Source organism: Stomoxys calcitrans, chromosome 1 (assembly GCF_963082655.1).
Source record: "Stomoxys calcitrans chromosome 1, idStoCalc2.1, whole genome shotgun sequence".
Lineage (NCBI taxonomy): Eukaryota > Metazoa > Arthropoda > Insecta > Diptera > Muscidae > Stomoxys > Stomoxys calcitrans.
This window is the reverse complement of record NC_081552.1, coordinates 174,841,781-174,861,174: the sequence shown is the minus strand read 5'-3', so window position 1 is coordinate 174,861,174 and position 19,394 is coordinate 174,841,781. Positions and strand designations below refer to the sequence as shown.

The 19,394-nt window shown below is 38.5% G+C and overlaps 2 protein-coding genes across 14 annotated transcripts in view; one reads left to right on the top strand and one right to left on the bottom strand.

Annotated features, from left to right (window-relative positions):
- LOC106082465 (supervillin) overlaps positions 1 to 19,394 on the top strand; it is a 927,162-nt gene that overhangs the window by 365,130 nt on the left and 542,638 nt on the right. For 2 of the 13 annotated variants that reach the window (XM_059360295.1, XM_059360294.1), the window contains exon 3: positions 8,751 to 8,780. The exons of the other annotated variants lie outside the window; for them this stretch is intronic. In XM_059360295.1, the coding sequence (XP_059216278.1) occupies positions 8,751 to 8,780 (30 nt within the window). The remainder of the gene's footprint in view (positions 1 to 8,750; positions 8,781 to 19,394) is intronic. 13 annotated transcript variants of the gene reach the window in all.
- LOC131994080 (uncharacterized) lies at positions 13,022 to 14,138 on the bottom strand. The gene is made up of 3 exons (XM_059360299.1): positions 13,683 to 14,138; positions 13,447 to 13,623; positions 13,022 to 13,369 (listed from the first exon to the last, which is right to left on the bottom strand). Exons 1-3 carry the CDS (start codon positions 13,708 to 13,710, stop codon positions 13,200 to 13,202), a joined length of 375 nt encoding a protein of 124 aa, XP_059216282.1. The 5' UTR covers positions 13,711 to 14,138; the 3' UTR covers positions 13,022 to 13,199.

Below are 19,394 nucleotides of genomic sequence, written 5' to 3'. Positions count from 1 at the left end.
TCTCATATTAGAGGCACACCTGCACACACACGAGCGCAAGTTTGTTTGGTTGTGTTGAGGACAATGTCGGTGCAGACAATATCGGATTAGACGATATGATTTGTGATTGTTATTCAAATGAGATCACCTTTCATATCCACCTTGGGTTGTTCAAACGGGGGAAAAATGCCTTAGACCTTTATGAACTCAAGATTTCTTATCGGGAGATCGGCTTAAAGAGAGCTATATCAAAATAAAGGACGTCTTTGAACTCTAGGCTGTAGAGTGATTTCAACAAACAGATGGACGGACATGTCGAGATCGTCTATGAATATAACGACGACCATCTATTGTATGTATACTTTGTTGGGTTAAAAATGTATACTTTGATGTATGAAAGATGGAATAGGAAACGCTTCGGTAGTGGGTATAAAAACATACCGCATTTTTGGCTTTTAGAACACTTGGAAGGTTTTGGTCGGATTTGGTTAATTATTTTTTTTTAATTTTGGTAGAAAATAATTTTCTTGAGTGGCAACACTGGTCTAGACAACATTCATGCAGACAGGGTACCAGATGCGCTAAATAGCTACCGGGTTAATGTAGTCCTTGGAGAACGACCGCCTCCCATTGCACCTGAAGAAATTGGCCCCCCCCCGGCCAACCAGAGCAGTTCTGGATCTGGATACTCAACAGAATCATGGAGATGAAATGTAGAGCACCACACTCTGCTACATCAACAACAACTACAACAACGATATAGCCGCCTCGTAGCTGGGATTTGACCGTTAAGGATAAGTCTATGCCAACCATCAATCAGAGACGATTCACGATTTTCAACACAACATAGAAGTCGCCATTGCAACAATAGACGTTCTTAGGTTGGAATGTTAAGGTATTGCACTGAATGATGACAACCATTTGATTGTGGCTATATTAAACAAGTAAAAAGGCGTTAAGTTCGGCCGCGCCGTACTTTGGATTCCTACCTCCTCGAGTATATATGTAAACCACCTTTCGTCGTAACACGGCGGTTTATGCCGCCATAGGAGCTACAATGAAATATGGTCCGATTTGGACCAAATCCGGCACGGACATTTAGTGGTCTAATAAGTAAAAGTCATTGTTCAATTTATAAAACAAAATATTGGTCTTTTTGTTAGCTATGTCCAAATATAGACCGATGACATATACGACACGGATATCGAAAAGCCTAACATAAGGCACTGTGTTAAATTTCAACGAAATCGGTTTATAAATGCGCCTTTTATGGGACCAAGACTTTAAATCGAGAGATCGGTCTATATGGCAGCTATATTCATTTCTGGACCTATCTGGGCCAAATTGAAGAGGCCCTAACATAACTTGCAAATACAAATTTTGCCCATGAAAATTCCACTAAGGAACAGGGGCAAACTTCTCACATATCAATTAGTGCAGTCCGATTCAAGTTTAATTTCAATCATATGGGGCCTCCTTTTTATAGCCGAGTCCGAACGGGGTGCCACAGTGCGACACCTCTTTGGAGAGAAGTTTTGCATTGCATAGTACCTCATAAATATTGCCAGCATTAGGAGGGAAAAAATCGGACAATAAATGCACCTTTTATGGGCCGAAGACCTAAAATCAGAGGATCGGTCTATAAGGCAGCTATATCCAAGTCTGGATCGATCTGGGCCAAATAGAAGAAGGATATCGAAGGCCCTAGCACAACTTACTGCCCCAAATTTCGGACAAATCGCACAATAAATGCGCCTTTTACGGGCCCAAAACCTTAAATCGAGAGATCGGTCTATGTGGCAGCTGTATCGAAATCTTAACCGATCGGGGAAATGTTAAAGAAGGATGTCGAGTGCCCTAACATAACTCACTCTACCAAATTTCAGTGAAATCGGATAATAAATGTGGATTTTATTGGCTTTAGACCTTAAATCGGCGGATCGGTCTATATGGCAGCTATATGCAAATCTGGACCGATATGGGCCAAATTGAAGAAGGACGTCGAAGAGCCTAGCATAACTCACTATCCCAAATTTCAACGACATCGGACAATAAATGCGCCTTTTATGGGCCGACGACCTTAAATCGGCGGATCGGTCTATGAGGCAGCTATATCCAAGTCTGGACCGATCTGGGCCGAATTGAAGAAGGATATTGCAGGCCCTATCACATCTTACTGTCCCAAATTTCGGCGAAATCGCAAAATAAATACGCCTTTTACGGGCCCAAAATCTTAAATCGAGAGATCGGTCTATATGGCAGCTAAATCGAAATCTGGACCGATCGGGGACATATTAAAGAAGGATTTTGAGTGTCCTAACATAACTCACTCTCCCAAATTTCAGCGAAATCGGATAATAAATGTGGATTTTATGGGCTTAAAACCTTAAATCGGCGGATCGGTCTATAAGGCAGCTATATGCAAATCTGCACCGATCTGGGACAAATTGAAGAAGAATGTCGAATGGCCTAACACAACTCACTGTCCCAAATTTCAGCGACATCGGACAAAAAAACGCCTTTTATGGGCCCAAAACCTTAAATCGGTAGATCGGTCTATACGGCAGCTATATTGAAATCTGAGCCGATTGGGGACATTTTAAAGGAGGATTTCGAGTGCCCTACCGCAACTCATTTTTCCAAATTTCAACAAAATCGGATAATAAATGTGGCTTTTATGGGCTTTAGACCTTAAATCGGCGGATCGGTCTATATGACAACTATATCCAAATCTGCACCGATATGGGCCAAATTGAAGAAGGACGTCGAAAAGCCTAACAAAACTCACTGTCCCAAATTTTGGCAAAATCGGACAATAAACGCTTCTTTTATGGGCCCAAGACCTTAAATCGGCAGTTCGGTTTAAGGGGCAGAAGCGAAAACTGGACTGATTGGGGCCATATTAAAGAAGGATATCGGGTGACCTAACACAACTCACTTTTCAAATTTCAGCAAAATCAGATAATAAATGTGGCTTTTATGGGCCTAAGACCTTAAATCGACGGATCGCTCTATATGGTGGCTATATCAAGATATAGTCCGACATAGCCCATCTTTGAACTTAACCTGCTTATGGACAAAAAAAAAGGATCTATGCAAAGTTTCAGCTCAAAGCGTAAAAATCTACGACGAAAAATAGATCTCTGTTTCTAAAGACTGTAGCGTGATTTAAACAAACACACGGACGAACATGGCTAGATCGTCGTAGATTTTTACTCTGAACAAGAATATATATACTTTATAGGGTCGCAAATGGATATTTCGATGGGTTCTAAACGGAATGGCAAAATGAATATACCCCCATCCTTCGGTGGGGGGTATAAAAAAAAACATATGCTCTCAGTTTCGTTGACTTCCAATTTTCATTATTTTATTCGAGCAATGCGCTGCTCAATACCGAGATCCTAATTTTCACAACTAAAAGCCAACACATTAAATTATAAATCTCTCCCGCCTTCTTTACACCAAACCCCTCGCCGCCCCATCCAATTAATCTAACCCAGTCACTTTGCCAAAAACTCATTATCAATTTCACATCAAATTATTTTCTTCAGATTGATTTCTTAAAGAATTTCGGGGACAAATGTTTTGAATTTGTTTTATTTTGCTGTAATTTGTAGAAATCCAATCTAAAACGTTGCGATGGGATTTTGCAGAGAAAAAGAACCTTAGAAAAGCATGCCTAACATTCTTCTTTAGACTCTTTGGATTATTTCGAAAGAAAAATGAGACCTCCTGTCTTGTGTTGTTTGGTTGCAACGATGCTCATGTAAGTGATAGAATACCCAAAAGGCATTACATTTATTTTTAAAGATCATTGACATTGTTCCACATACAACGAGGGACTGATGGACGGACAGACAGACGGACATTGTAACCACTCAGCCAGCATGTACTCTTGTATGTTGAGCGAAATATTTTCATTCAGAGAAATTGTGTGCAGGGGGAGCGGGAAATGTAAAGCAGACATCATGGGGCGAGCATAAATTCATATTTGCGTTTAAGTGAAAAATTGGACAGTCCAATGGAAGGAATCCCATGGTGTGGTATGAAGATGGCTGGGGCTTTATGTGTTTAGGCTGGCGCAATACTTGAGAGGGGTTGCTGATGTTCATAATTTTTTTTTTTGTCCCGCTGACATGGTGCTGATGGGTGGCTCACTGACTGACTGACGGACTGGCTTGATCGTCTTTTTGACTGATGTTTAGGTGAGATGCTTGTATGGATGAATCGTACGCCGCCGTTGCTTATTTGGCTTTTATTACGGCCTGTGAACATGTTTCCAAATAATTTATGATTTTTATCGTTCTCCGTTTTTTTTTTTTTTTTTTTATTTTTTGTTCATTTCCACGCGAAAATTCTCAACATTTTTTGTACTATTATTAAATTTTGTTAACGTATATATTTTTAAACTTTTTATGACTAATGTTACGGTTGTCTGAATTTCACATTTTCGCTTTTCCATACAACCAATCTAAAAGTCAATGAGTCGTAAATTGGAAATAATGACCCAAATTTTTTCTCTTTTTTTTTTTGCTAGTATGGAAGGCTTTGAATAAAATACGTGGACAGCTCTTCCATTAATGGTCAACTAAAGACATAAAAACCATCAATCAGTTACACTTAAATGCATATGCAACTTGACCGACCATCCATTCCGTTCATACCATTCATACCATTTGACCCACACCGCTTGCACACTGTAAGTAAAATGAATGCCCCAAATTTGCTAGAAAACATTTTTTTCCTCAAAATCGTTGCTTAAGATGACAATAGGACTTGTTGAGGAAATAGAGTCTGAATCAGAAATCCTTTTTGCGTTCAAAAGTTCAGAATTACCGGTTGATTTGCAAGCTGAGTGCGCTTGATTGCCTCCCTGGCTTAGGAAAAAACAGGGTAGCTGCCCCGAAGTGTGCCCTATTCAAATGATTTTTTTAGCCATTCTGAGTTTACAGTGAGTGCTTTAGGTGACGGTGACGGTGCCGAGTCTTGTTGGTACGTCCATGGTCTACAATCGAAATGTTTGCGGCTTTAAAGCAGCTTCCAAAATGTTTTCCCGATAATTAGTTGCATTTACTTTGACATCAGGCTCGATGAAAACCATTGGAGGCCAACCATCGGAGGCCACAACTGCCCATACCATCATTTGAGATGGTAAATTATTTCGGGTGGACATTGGATTTGCAACCTGTGTGCGATATACTGGCTCCCTGGCTTAAGGAAATACAGGGTAGCTGTCACGTAGTCTCAAATTCTCGTACATGCGCTCGGTTAAATAATCACATTCACTGTGGTAGTTTACTAATCGCTCATTGAGGAAATTTTTCTCGTCAGAGAACACCATGTTCGAAAATTCAAGTCGTTCATGGAGCTTGCAGCTCGTTTTTTTGACCAACTTAGATCAAAAGTTAAGGCACAAGATAGTCATATGAAAGGAAATGGCTTTCAAAGCTTTGTCCTTTGAATTGTCGTGTCAGCTATATTGCTATTGTATGGTGTCTAGAAAAAATTTTGTGAAAGTGGTCGCGTATGTTGATGACGTGGTTGTTGTTGTGTTGTAGCCACATTTTCATGTGGAAGTGATAACGTGGTAATTGCGTACCAGTACTCTAACTAAACTTTACAAACAACAGCAAACTATACGAATGACGGAAAAGTGAGTGGCCAAAAATCGTGTAAGCGTGAAGTTAGTTTGTAAAAACGGTGCGGATTATAATCGCGCCATGTTACTATGGACATACCCAAAATACCAAAATGTAACCTCAAAAAACCTATGTAAGGAACTTCATGCCATATCATATCTGGTAACGCATCCCCACCTAAGTTTCTGGGTCTTTTATCCACTAAAGCCGGGCATACGTAATGCTCCATCACATAGTGGGATGAGGAAAAAAAACACAAGTAAAAGCGTGCTAAGTTCGGCCGGGCCGAATCTTATATACCCTCCACCATTGATCGCATTTGTCGAGTTATTTCCCGGTATCTCTTTTTAGACAAACACAGGATAAAAGAGAAGAATTGCTATGCTACCCCCCCACTGTAGAAGTCTATGTGTAAAATGTCAGCAAAATCGAATAAGAATTGGGCCGTTTAGGGGAGATCGGTTTATAGGGAAGCTGTATATTTTATGGGATCTTAGGCGAATATTTCGAGGAGTTACAAACAGAATGACGAAATTAATATGCCGCCATCCTATGGTGGAGGGTATAACAAGTAAATGCGTGCTAAGGTCGGCCAGGCCGCATCTTGGGTACCCACCACTATTAATTCAATTAAAAATGTACCATTATTAACCTGAGTTTGGAATTGCCAAATTTCAGCTCAATATCACACAGGCTGGGATTTCGAGGTCCGATCTGTGTGGTGCTCATAGCTGTCACAAAAAGCTTCGCTGTGAGCTGCCGGGCATGTCCCCAGGTTGCGGTTAGTGGTATGCTCCGTGCGGAGTAGTTGCAACAGCAGTCGCGGACAATCAGCTGTACCGAAAGGAGAGTCACTGTTAGAGGCCGGGCGGCAGAGGCCGGACTAAAATATAAAATGGACTAAAATATAAAAGTGAGTCAGTTTAGTCTTTTACCCTATAACTCAACAGGTGAGGTTAGTTTAGGTCGAAGAGAGGGTGCAGATATTAATCCGCCCCATAACTCAATAACTACGCATTCAAAATAAAAATCTGGCTAAATGTAAACATTTTTGTACCCACCATTTTTTTACATCCACCATAGGATGGGGGTATACTAATTTCGTCATTCTGTTTGTAACACCTCGAAATATGCGTCTAAGACCCTATAAAGTATATATATTCTTGATCGCCATGTCATTTTAAGTCAATCTAGCCATGCCCGTCGGTCCGTCCGTCCGTCTGTCTGTCGAAAGCACGCTAACTATCGAAGGAGTAAAGCTAGTCGCTTGAAATTTTGCACAAATACTTTTTATTAGTGTAGGTTAGTTGGTATTGCAAATGGGCCAAATCGGTCCATGTTTTGATATAGCTGCAATATTAACCGATCTTGGATCTTGAATTCTTCAGCCTCTAGAGGGCTCAATTCTTATCCGATTTGACTGAAATTTTGTACGTGGTTTTTCGTTACGACCTTCAACAACTGTGGTAAGTATGGTTCAATCCGGCTTAAAACCCAATATAGCTGCCATGTAAACCGATCTTGGGTCTTGACTTCTTGAGCCTCCAGAGGACGCAATTCTCATCCGGTTTGACTGAAATTTGGCACGTGGTGTTTTGGTATCATTTCAAACAGCTGTGATAAATATGGCGCAAATCGGTATTGAACCTGATATAGCTGCCATATAAACCGATCTTGGGTCTTGACTTCTTGAGCCTCTAGAGGGCGCAATTCTCATCCGATTTAACTGAAATTTTGTACGTGATGTTTTGGTATCACTTCCAACAACTATGCTAAGCATGATTCAAATCGGTTCATAATCTGGTATAGCTGTCATATAAACTGTTCTTGGATCTTGACTTCTTGAGCAACTAGAGCGCGCAATTCTCATCGGATTTGGCTGAAATTTTGCATGAGATGTTTTGTTATGACTTCCAATAACTGTGCTAAGTATGGCGTAAATCGGCATAGAACCGGATATAGCTGCCATATAAACCGATCTGGGATCTTGACTTCTTGAGCCTCTAGAGGGCGCAGATGTCATCCGATTTGTTAGAAATTTTGTACAACGGCTTCTCTCATGACCTTCAACATACACGTCTATTATGGTCTGAATTGATCAGTAGCTTGATACAGTTCCCATATAAACCTATCTCCCGATTTTGCTTCTTGAGCCCCTACAAGGCGCAATTCTTATCCGAATAAATTGAAATATTATGCAATGACTTCTACAATGTTCAGCATTCATTCATTTACAGTTCTTATTCAATATTCTTTGTTTCCCTAAAAATAGATACCGCGCATAGAACTAGACAAATGCGATCCATGGTGGAGGGTATATAAGATTCGGCCCGGCCGAACTTAGTACGCTCTTACTTGTTTACATTTGTATCGTCAATATGACATGCAAACTGCAATACATTCCAGTAAGGAACAGGGGCAAACCTCTCACATATCAATGAGTGCAGTCCGATTCAAGTTTCTCCTTTTTATAGCCGAGTCCGAACGGCGTGCCGTAGTGCGACACCTCTTTGGAGAGAAGTTTTACATGGCATAGTACCTGACAAATGTTGCCAGCATTAGGAGGGGAAAACCACCGTTGAAATTTTTTTCTGATGGCAGGCGTTCAGCGCCATAGGTGGACATGCTACCTTCTGCGCTACGGTGGCCTCCAATGACATGCTGAAGTTTAATCATAAAAATTGTAGATAGACTCGGAGATGGGGGGTATGATTTAAGTTCGCTCCGCCCGGGTTTTTGCTTTTCTTCGAGTTTTATCTGCATTTATTCGCATTGACTATGTTTATACTTTAAAAAAATGTTTTTAAAATGTTTACGGTTTTCGCGTTGCTTGCAATTATGAAGACAAAATTAGACCTCTGGCATAGGCAATATCGATTGCATTTTAGAAAATTGATTATCACGCGTCATATATGTATATACATAAACGCCTTGGGATTGTTTTTCTTGTTTTCCTCCTATTGTTGTATGCCAGAGGTAGAATTATTGGAATAAAAATGGATACGAATTGGAAATTTGCCAAAAGTTTTTCTATTTATTTACTCTTTAAATAGCAGCATTTTAAAGTAAACAAATTTTAGATTATCCTTTACTAATTTCCATATACTTTTCTTTCTGTTTTCTCTACAGGTAATAAACCTTACAACCATGTGCAATTTCGTAAGTTAAAGAAATATGTCAATAAAAATATATTTATTTAGATTATTATGGGAAGAGTTTATCCTTTTATAAAACTGTAAACCAAAATTCAGTTTTTGCAACTAATAACAAGAAAACTCCATTGATTGTGATAGAGTAAGTTAAGCAAGTAAAAATGCATTATGCGGCCGGGCCGAACTTTGGATTCCCACCACGTCGGTTATATATATCAACCACCTTTCGTTATGATTCGGTGAAAAATGTTTCATGTATGAACCCATAGCAGCTATATCTAAATATATGCCGATCTCCACCATATTTAGGAAGGCTCTGTAAGGGTCTAACATAACTCATCGGTTAAAAAATTCACCTTATACAGGCCTAAGAATTAAAACGCGAGATCGGTCTATGTAAATGACAGCTATATCGAAATATAGACCGATCTCAACCAAATTCAACACGAATGTCGAAGAGCCCAACACAGTACACTGTGTCGAATTTCAGCGAAATCGAGTAATAAACGTGCTTTAATTGTCCCAAGAACTTAAATCGTGAGATCGGTATAAATAGCAACTGATTTCAAATTTGGACCGATCTGCGCCGTATTGGCGTTACACCACAAGCAACAAAATGAAAGCTGACACACTAAAAATAAAAGATGATTCGCACCATTCGCTCAGTATTCGTTGACATTATGGTGTGGTGCGCAACATGGAGTTAGAAATTTTAAGAAATAATTAAAACTACCTTACCCCAACAGCATTGACATTGACTTTGAAGGTGCTTTCAATAATGTAAAACCGATGTCAATCATGAAGGAGTTGGACATTCTAGACATCAACTCTATTGTAAGAAAGTTTATTAATAACTTACTTACTAAAAGATGCATTACGGCAGGATTGGGATCTGTGGATCTATAAAAAATGGGTTAGCAGAGGAACACCTCAAGGAGGTGTACTGTCTCCTCTACTTTGGTATATAGCCATTAACAATATATTATTGTCTCTGAAAGAAAAAGGCATAAAAGTGGTCGTGTATGCTGATGACGTGGCAATTGCGGTTAGGGAAACGTTTCCCAGCACTTTAAGAGATATACTTCAGGAAGCTCTACGTGCAACAGCAAAGTGGGCTACCAAAAGTGGTCTAGGTATAAATTCGTGCAAGACAGAAGTGGTTCTTTTCAGCAGGAGATACAAGTTGCCTACAGTGGAACCTGTCTCCTTTGGTCTCCAGAGAATGTTCCATTTACAGAAAGCACAAAATACTTGGGTGTTTTGCTGGACAGGAAATTGAACTTCAAATCCAACATTTTGGAGAGGGCAAAAAAGGCAACTCTTGCCCTATACACCTGCAAGAGAGCCATTGCTAAAAGTTGGGGGTTAAGACCGCGTGTCATGCATTGGGTATGAACTGCAGTGGTTACACCTATAAGGCTATATGGTGTTATGGTCTGGTGGACGGCGCTTCAAAAATCCACCTACTGCTTGATACTTAACTGGATCCAAAGGATGCCTTGTTTGTGCACCACAGCCGCACTGAGGACGATACCATCTGATGCACCCAAATTGCAGCGACCACTGCCGTGAGGTTTAGGGAGCTTTCTCATTAGTCACGTGCCGACTACGAAAACTGTGTAATCCTTGACACAGTATCCGATGTTCCAGGCAGTGTAGGTTACACCATTCCTGAGCCGCTTTTTGATAAAAAGTACTGTACCACTATTCCTGATAGAACCGATTGGAACTGTGGTATCTCTGGTAACAGAAGTTGCTTAGACTTCTATATGGATGGTTCGAAACTAAACGACCAGGTGAGCTTTGGGGTGTACTCTAAAGATCTAGAACTGGTCATATCGAAAAGATTACCCGACCACTGCAGTGTGTATCAGGCGCAGATCTCTCAACGAGATGGCTGAACAGTTCAAAATTCACCTGTTCTGGGTGCCGGGCCACAGAGATATACTAGGGCATTGTGAAGCGGACGAGCTTGCGAGACTAGGAACTACCCTACACATTCAAGGGATACTGATATCTGTGGGTATGCCTCTAGCGACATGTAAGCTAAGTTTTCAGGACTAGGCCCGAAGGACAACGAATTATAGATGGTCACAAAGAGGGGATGTGAGCATTTCAATACTATGCGGCCTAATCTGGACTTGAAGAGGTCTAGCGCTTTGTTGTCATTGGCTAGAACAGACGTCTTAGTCACTGTGTCCGTTATGACATGTCACTGTCTAATCGAAAAACATGCTGACAGACTGAAGTTTGCCAGCAACGACTTTTGCAGAAGCTATGAGGATATTGATGAAGAAGTGACTATAGAACTCCTTCTGCATGTGTGTCCCACGCTAACAGTAAGAAGGAGTTCCACATTAGGTTCCCACTTCTTTGAGAACCTGTCTGATTTCATTCCATAGCATGTAGCTATGGAATGAAATAGGATGTTCAATGGCAAACACGAATATGAGGACGTACCGTCCTCATGCAAAATGCAAATTTGCCCATGAACATTCCATTAAGGAACAGGGGCAAACTTCTCATGTATCAGTGAGTGCAGTCCGATTCAAATTTAAGCTCAATAATATGGGATCTCCTTTTTATTGCCGAGTCCGGACGGCTTGCCGCAGTGCGACACCTCTTTTGAGAAGAAGTTTTTACATGGCATAGTACCTCACGAATGTCGCCAGCATTAGAAGGGGATAACCACCGCTGAAAATTTTACGATGGTCTCAATTTGTGTTTCTTTGTAGGTTTGTTTGTTTCTTTGTGTGTTCCTTATAGACTCAGAAACGGCTGAACCGATTTCCATAAAATTTTCAAAGATTGTGCATAATGATCCCGTGGTGAAAATAGGGTACTACATTTTTTTGGAATCTGAAGGGGGGCGGACCCTTCCCCTTACCCTAATTTTCAGAAACGCCAGATCTCGGAGATGGGTGGTGCGATTTAAGCGAAATTTTGTGTGCTTTCATATAGTACCCTAAAAATAAAAATTTTTTATCCAAATTTCGGATGGGGTACCTAAGGGGGCCGCCCCACCCCAAAACCTACCAAACATATATTTAGACCAATCGCGACAATATGGGACTCAAATAAAAGGTATTTAAGATAAGAAAACGTATCTGATATCCAATTGTCGGACCAAGTGCTAGAGGGACCACCCCAACCCACAAAATACCCCTAAATCGGACATATTTACCGACCATGGCAATATGGGACTCAAATGAAAAGTATTTTCGAGTAGAATACGAATTTAATATCCAAATGTGGGACCACGTTTCTGGGGGTCCACCCCTTCTCCAAAACACCCCCCAAACAGGACTTATTTACTGACCATGGGAATATGGGTCTTAAATAAAAGGTATTTTAGTGTAGAATTCAAATCTGATTTCCAAATATGGGTCCAAGTGTTAAGGGGGCCGCCTCTCCCCAAAAACATCCCCCAAAGGGGACACATTTACGACCATAGCCACATGGGGCTCAAATGATAGGTCTTTGAGAGTAAAGCACAAATCTGATATCAATATTCGGGAAAAGTGTCTATGGGCCCACCCCACACCCACAACACCACCCAAATAGGACGTATTTGCAGACTATTGCAATATGAGGCTCAAGTAAGAGGGTTTTTAGAGTAGAGCACGAATCCGATATATATTTTCAAAACACCCCCAAGCCGGTCATGTTTGCCGACTATGGAAATATGGGACTCAAATTAAAGGTATTTGGGAGTAGACCACGTTTCTGATATCGACATTAGGAACCAACTGTCTAGGGGACTTCCCACCACCATAACAACCCCCAAATAGGACGTATTTGTTCACCACGACAATTTGGGTCGTAAAGAGAGTGGAACTAAATATTTATAGTTTTTAGGGCCAATACCCCAAACCGGACATATTTGCTGACTTTTGCAATAAGGAGTTCAAATGAGATTAGAAAACGCATTTGATATCCAATTTTAGCGGAGCGGGCCCGGGTCAGCTAGTTCTTTGGTTCAAATTTTGGCCAAAAGAAAGTTAAAGTGCAAAACGTAAACAATTCAATTAAACAATTTGTCACTCAATCCCGAAGACAACAAACAAAACCAAATATTCCTTAAGCAGCTTGCCTCCCACATAGAAATTCCCCCAGAAATGTTCTTCTATGTCAATGAGGCGCTATCATAAATATTCGTTTCTGGCGTTTGGCGGAAAATAAAAGAAACAAAATCCAGCTATTTAATACAGTATAAACATCTATTTTTGTTGTTTATTATTTTGATTGGTATTTCACAAAGAGAATTTGTTGAAATACACGTTTGGTCGTTCATTGTGTACAAGAAAAAATTTTTAATTTATGATATTTTCCAAATCATAAAAGAATTTCATCAAAACGTTGGCTTTTCGTTTTTGTTGATAAAATCTCCCACAAAATGAAAAAGGAATCTTTTCAATGTTCATGGCTATTGTTGGCCATCAGTACGTAGCATCAATTCAAATTGATTGGTGGCATTATCTCGGATATGGACAATCTGTTGATACAAATCATTTGGGGGCCAATGATATTCATCGATTTCTTCTTGGCACAAAAATTGCACAGATTTGCAGAATTTTTCGGGCCATATTTCATACTCTAAAATAGAATGAAAGAGTATGTGAGAAGCTTTTTAATTGGGATTTTCGTATTTTGTGCTACTGCTCATATGTTACCTCTGCCTGATTTGCATGCCATCAGCTCCATGTGACAGTTGGTGGCAAAATGTCGAAAACAGGATCTTTGCCTTTCAAAATAGCATTGATTCTGAATCTTTTCCTTGCATCTTATTCTGGTTCCTTCTTTACAATCAATATTCCGGCAACTTGATGTGCACAGGATGCTGAGGATAGCTGAAATTTTTATTTAAGAAATTGAAATTAAAAGTGTTATAAAGTTTTAAATCCATTACCCAGCAATGCAAATGTTTTGACCAACATTTTTCGTTTGTGTTTGATTGGAAACTGTTTTTTACAATCCAGGGAATATCTCTTCGTGGGGAATATTTTTGTTTCCTTCTCGATATTGAATCATGTGCCGGCCATTACATATTGTGTTTGTTATTTTGTATTAACGTAAATAATGGACATAAGGGTGGCGATTATAATAATTAAATCCCCAGGAAAGGGTGTAGAAAGGCAAACCTGGACAAGGCTAAATTAGAGGTTGTTCTTTTGTCGCACGATATATAATGGCATATTTTTTCTTTTGAGAGTAAATCGAATTTTATTTGCTGAGGACATCTTAACTTTCACCGCCACCCTAATATAGAACATTTTTATTTATTCAATAAACAGTTGGCAAGAAAGCACTCTCGCATTTACAAATATGTTTCATTTAATGCTTCCACTTTTTCCGTTTTCAAAAATTTTATTTTGTTTATGCGCACAGGCTTTGTTGGTTGAATTTATGGGGTTTCTAATAAGGCCGCCCCAACCATCAGCTCAAGCACATCACATTACAAGAAATATTTTCAATAATATTTTATTGATTTTTGTTTTTTAATGGCCGGCCAGTGCTTATGTCACTGCAAGAATGCAAACGGACCCCACATTTTTTCAAAATTGAAAATTGCCTATATATTTTTTTTCTTTGAAAATTGTGGTAGCTCTTGGATGCAGGAACTGACACACGGCGGTGACATAAGGTCATAAAGTCAGAGCAGAATTTTCCACTGATTGCCAATACAGCGTATCTTTCGAAAGTTGTATTAATGGCTTCGAATGGTATACAACGGCTCTTGCTGCTGCTCCGTGTACCTAGGTTCGTCTTAACGACGAAAACTACCCAAGAATAGAGCTGCCTATAGATATGGTAATGAAATTGCGATTGGCGTAAAGTAGACTACTGAAACCAATTACAACTATTTTTCCCGTCATATTTTGGCTTGTCAAAAGTCAGCAATTCTTAGGAGTGAGATTTTGAGATCTTTAGTACTATTTTGTACGTTTTAGTACCTAAATGTACAAATTTCAAAAAAAAATTTCAAGTCATCCGTTACAAACTGCCATGACGTACCTGCATCTCTAATTTCACAGATGTAGCTCAGTCTGTAAATAAAGTACCACTTTGTACGGTTTAGAACCAAAATGAAAGAATATCTAAAAAATCTTCTTGTCGCTCGGTAAATAGTGCCTTGATGAAACTGTATTCCAAATTTCAGAGCTGTAGCTGAGCTGTAGTAGAAGGTACCATAATGTACGTTTTAGTACCAAAATGTGCGAATATTAACAAAATCTATAAAGAAAGTACTAAATAGTACCAAACACAGCAATTGAATACTTTTTATTCCACTCCTTGTACGGTTTCAACATTTTATATTTGATTCAATCCGTTAAGAAACTATGAAATGGTACTAAATATGGTACTGAATGTAAGTTTCTTCCGTTTCCATTAATATTTTTAATATTATTTCTATTGCGATTGTTGTTGCGAAAAAAAGGGGGTATATTTCGCAACAACAATCATTTAAGCGAAATGTCGAAGTCCTAGCTCTGCCCGTTCGCCCCATGCAAAGTTCACCCATTTCGTACTATTTTTGCTCCTTTTTTGTTTCTAAATGTCGAAAAACTCTTTTGGCATCCCAATTTAGGTTGCCATAGTGTACCTAAATTTTAAAATTCTAAGCTCTATCTCAATTAACAAACATCGCACCAAAAAGTTCCAATTGTGGTACTAAACGTACCATTTTTGTCCTTAAAAAAATAATATTAAGGCGGCCCTGGCGGCTCATGGAAATGCTGTTTTTTAGAATATTTAAAATATAAAATTTTGTTATTATAAAAACTGTTCAAGAATTTTTTGTGTAGAATAAATTTAATTTAATATTTTTCTGTAGACAAAATCATTTTCGGGCTCGGGCCCGAGGGCCCCCCCTGTCTACGTCCGTGGCACCCATATATATCTTACATCTGATATGTCTTATTAAGGCTGTAGAAGCCACAATTTTGGTCCGATCTTTACAAAATTTTGCATGAGATGTTTTATTTGACGTCCCAATACGTGTACAAAAATCGGCTAAAATTTAGATATAGCTCCCATATATATCTTTTATCCGATATGGCCTTTGAATGTTATAGAAGCCACAATTTTGGTCCGAACTTTGCAAAATTGCATCTCCCTGTTTACCCCAACAAAAAAGGTGCTTTGGCCACTTTAGCATATACAGACATTGGAGCTTTATCGAATGTATTGGCTTAAGTGAAATGGTCCTTGATGGGGTGATGATGTTGGGAGTTTACTTTCTATAGAACCTTTGTGAGGTATGACACTAAAAGTGGGGACAATAAAAAACGAAAACTGTTTGATAATATAAGTCATGATCCAAAGTGGCTGTTGCAAAATCTAGGATAATGATGTTTTTTAAGCTAATCAATTTTAACGAAAACTAGTCGAGCTGTGAAATTGCGTACATCATGAAAGGGCATTTGTTTTTGAACAGATGATGAAAACGTGGACTGATTGCAAACTACCATCGCCCTTTTAGTGGGGAAGTAAGTAAGTATTGGGTTGCCCAAAAAGTAATTGCGGATTTTTCATATAGTCGGCGTTGACAAATTTTTTCACAGCTTGTGACTCTGTAATTACATTCTTTCTTCTGTCAGTTATCAGCTGTTACTTTTAGCTTGCTTTAGAAAAAAGTGTAAAAAAGTATATTTGATTAAAGTTCATTCTAATTTTTATTAAAAATGCGTTTACTTTCTTTTAAAAAATCCGCAATTACTTTTTGAGCAACCCAATAGAAGCCACAATTTTAGTCCGAACTTTGCAAAATTTTCCATGAGATCTTTTATTTGACGTTTTGATACGTGTGCAAAATGTTATGAAAATCGGTTCAGATTTAAATATAGCTTTCATATATATCTTTCATCCGATATGGCCTTTTAAGGCTTTAAAAGCCACAATTTTGACCCGATCTTAACAAAATTTTGCATGAGATATTTTATTTGACGTTTCAATACGTGTTTAAAATTTCATTAAAATCGGTTCAGATTTAGATATTGCTCCCATATATATCTTTCATCCGATATGAGCTTTGAAGGCTATAGAAGCCACCATTTTGATCTGATCTTTATAAAATTTTGAATGAGGTGTTTTATTGACGTGTGCTAAATTTTATCAAAGTCCGTCAAGATTTAGATATATGTAGCCCCCATATATATGTTTTATATAATATGGCCTTTAACTAGAGCCTTTGGGTCCTCGAGGTCCTTGCCGAATGAGGTCCGGTTCAAATCTGGTATAGCTAGCTGCCAAATTGACTGATTTGCCGATAGAGGATTGTGTACTCATTTATTAATCGATTTCGTTGAAATTTGGAAGAATTATACTCCCCAACATCCCTGCAGAGTATGGTTCAAATCGTTCGATATTTGGATATTGTTGCCATGGAATAAAGATTTTTATAAGAGTCCTAGACTTCTGCACCGAATATGGTTCAGATCGGACAGCATTTGAGTAAGGCTGCCACACTGACCGATTGCTCGATTTAAGGTCTTGGGCCCGATGTAAAAGAAATTTAAAGTCACGTGTTGTTTTGTTCTGGACCAGGGTTGTAGTGCTTCGACGGAAATCGGAAAATATTTTTTCAACAGAAAACCAGCAAGGAAAGGCAAAAGTCGGCGGTGTAGTATAAATACAAAAGGGGGGGGGGCTATATTTAATACTGAACCAACTTTGATGGACCTCGGCGGATGTATTCAGATAGGTTATTAAAACTACTGTATCAAATTTCGAGCAAAGCGAATATGTTCAACATGTAATAACTACGGTTGACAAATGACAACAAATTACCCAAAATCTGACGAACATATAGATGGGAGCTATATCTAAATCTGAACCGATTTCGATCAAACTTTATGGATATTGTGGAAGTCGTCGAGGAAAGCGTGGTACAAAATTTTGGGAAGATTGGTCAATAAATGCGCTTGCAGTGGATCTAGGAGTGAAAATCGAGCGATATATACATATGAGAGTTATATCTAAATCTGTACCGATTTCTATGAAATTCACCAGTAATATCGTGAGTTATAAGAAAATCCTTCCTTCCAAATTTCGAGAATCAGCTAAAAATTACCTATTTTATTGCTGTACTGTTGCAAATCGGACGAACATATATATGGGAGCTATATCCAAATCTGAACCGATTTCTATGAAATTCAACAATAATATTGAGAGTCTTAAGAAAATTCTTGCAGTCAAATTACGAGAGAATCGGTTAACAAATGACCATTTTATTGCTGTATTACTGCAAATCGGACGAACATATATATGGGAGCTATATCCAAATCTGAACCGATTTCTTTAAAATTCACCAGTGACACCTAGAGTTATAAGAAAATCTCTACTGCCATATTTCGAGAAAATCGGTTAACAAATGACTCTTTTATTGCTGTATTTCTGCAAATTCGACGAACATATATATGGGAGCTATATCCAAATCTGAACCGATTTTTTCCAATTTCCATAGGCTTCGTCCCTAGGCCGAAAAACATTCCCATACCAAATTTGAAGAAGATTGGGTGAAAATTGCGACCTGTAATTTGTACACAAATTATCATGGACAGACGGACAGACAGACAGACGGACATAGCTAAATCGAATCAGAAAGTGATTCTGAGTCGATCGGCATACTTATCAATGGGTCTATCTCTCTTCCTTCTGGGTGTTACAAACAAATGCACTAAGTTATAATACCCTGTACCACAGTGGTGGTGTAGGGTATAAATAACTGAAAAAAGAATACGGAGGTTAATCCCCCTGGCAATATGGATATACACCTAAGCCAGTAATTGACGTGTTGTGCGTTCTAAATACACAGATAAAACATCGCAAAAAAAGTTCAATTACAAATTTAATTGAGAATAAGATCATTTTCAATCAAAAAAATTAATTGATTCAATCATTTTTTAGTTGAATACTTTTTTTTTTCAATTACACTCGTGATTCAAATTTTTTCCATTTTTAATTACCCAGAAAAAAAATTAAAATCGGATTCAATCAGGAAAATAACTTTTTTTTTTTTTTTTTTTTTTTTTTTTTTTTTTTTAAGCAAATTTATTGAATAGGTATCATGCTTAAAGTAATACTACAACTAGTCTCTAATTACAAAGTGACTAACTAGTAGTTTTGATGCAGACGTACTAAAAAATAATTGGGTAATTAGATTAACCTAATACAAAATATTTGAATTAAGATAATTTATTTCTATTACGTAATATGCTATCTATCTTCTATCCTGTGAAGCGTGTTAACAAATCATGGGGTTTGAATCGTTGCAGTCTTCTGAATTGATTAGAATAATCGAGCAGCTTTAGGGCCTCAGGGTTAGTATGTTGCTGGAGCCGCATTGCATGTTTCTGAGCATGGTTAGAGATTTCCTCTTTTACAGTTTTCATTTTAAGATCTCGATGTAAGTCACTATTTCGGACAAACCATGGTGCATTGACAGCTGATCTCATTGCTTTATTTTGGAACCTTTGTATTTTTTCTATATTACTGTTTGAAGCACATCCCCAAAGTTGTATGCCATATTGCCACAGAGGTTTTAGCGTCTGTTTGTAGATCAGAAGTTTGTTGTCCGTTGATAAGACTGAGTTTCTTCCAATTAGCCAGCTTAAGTTAC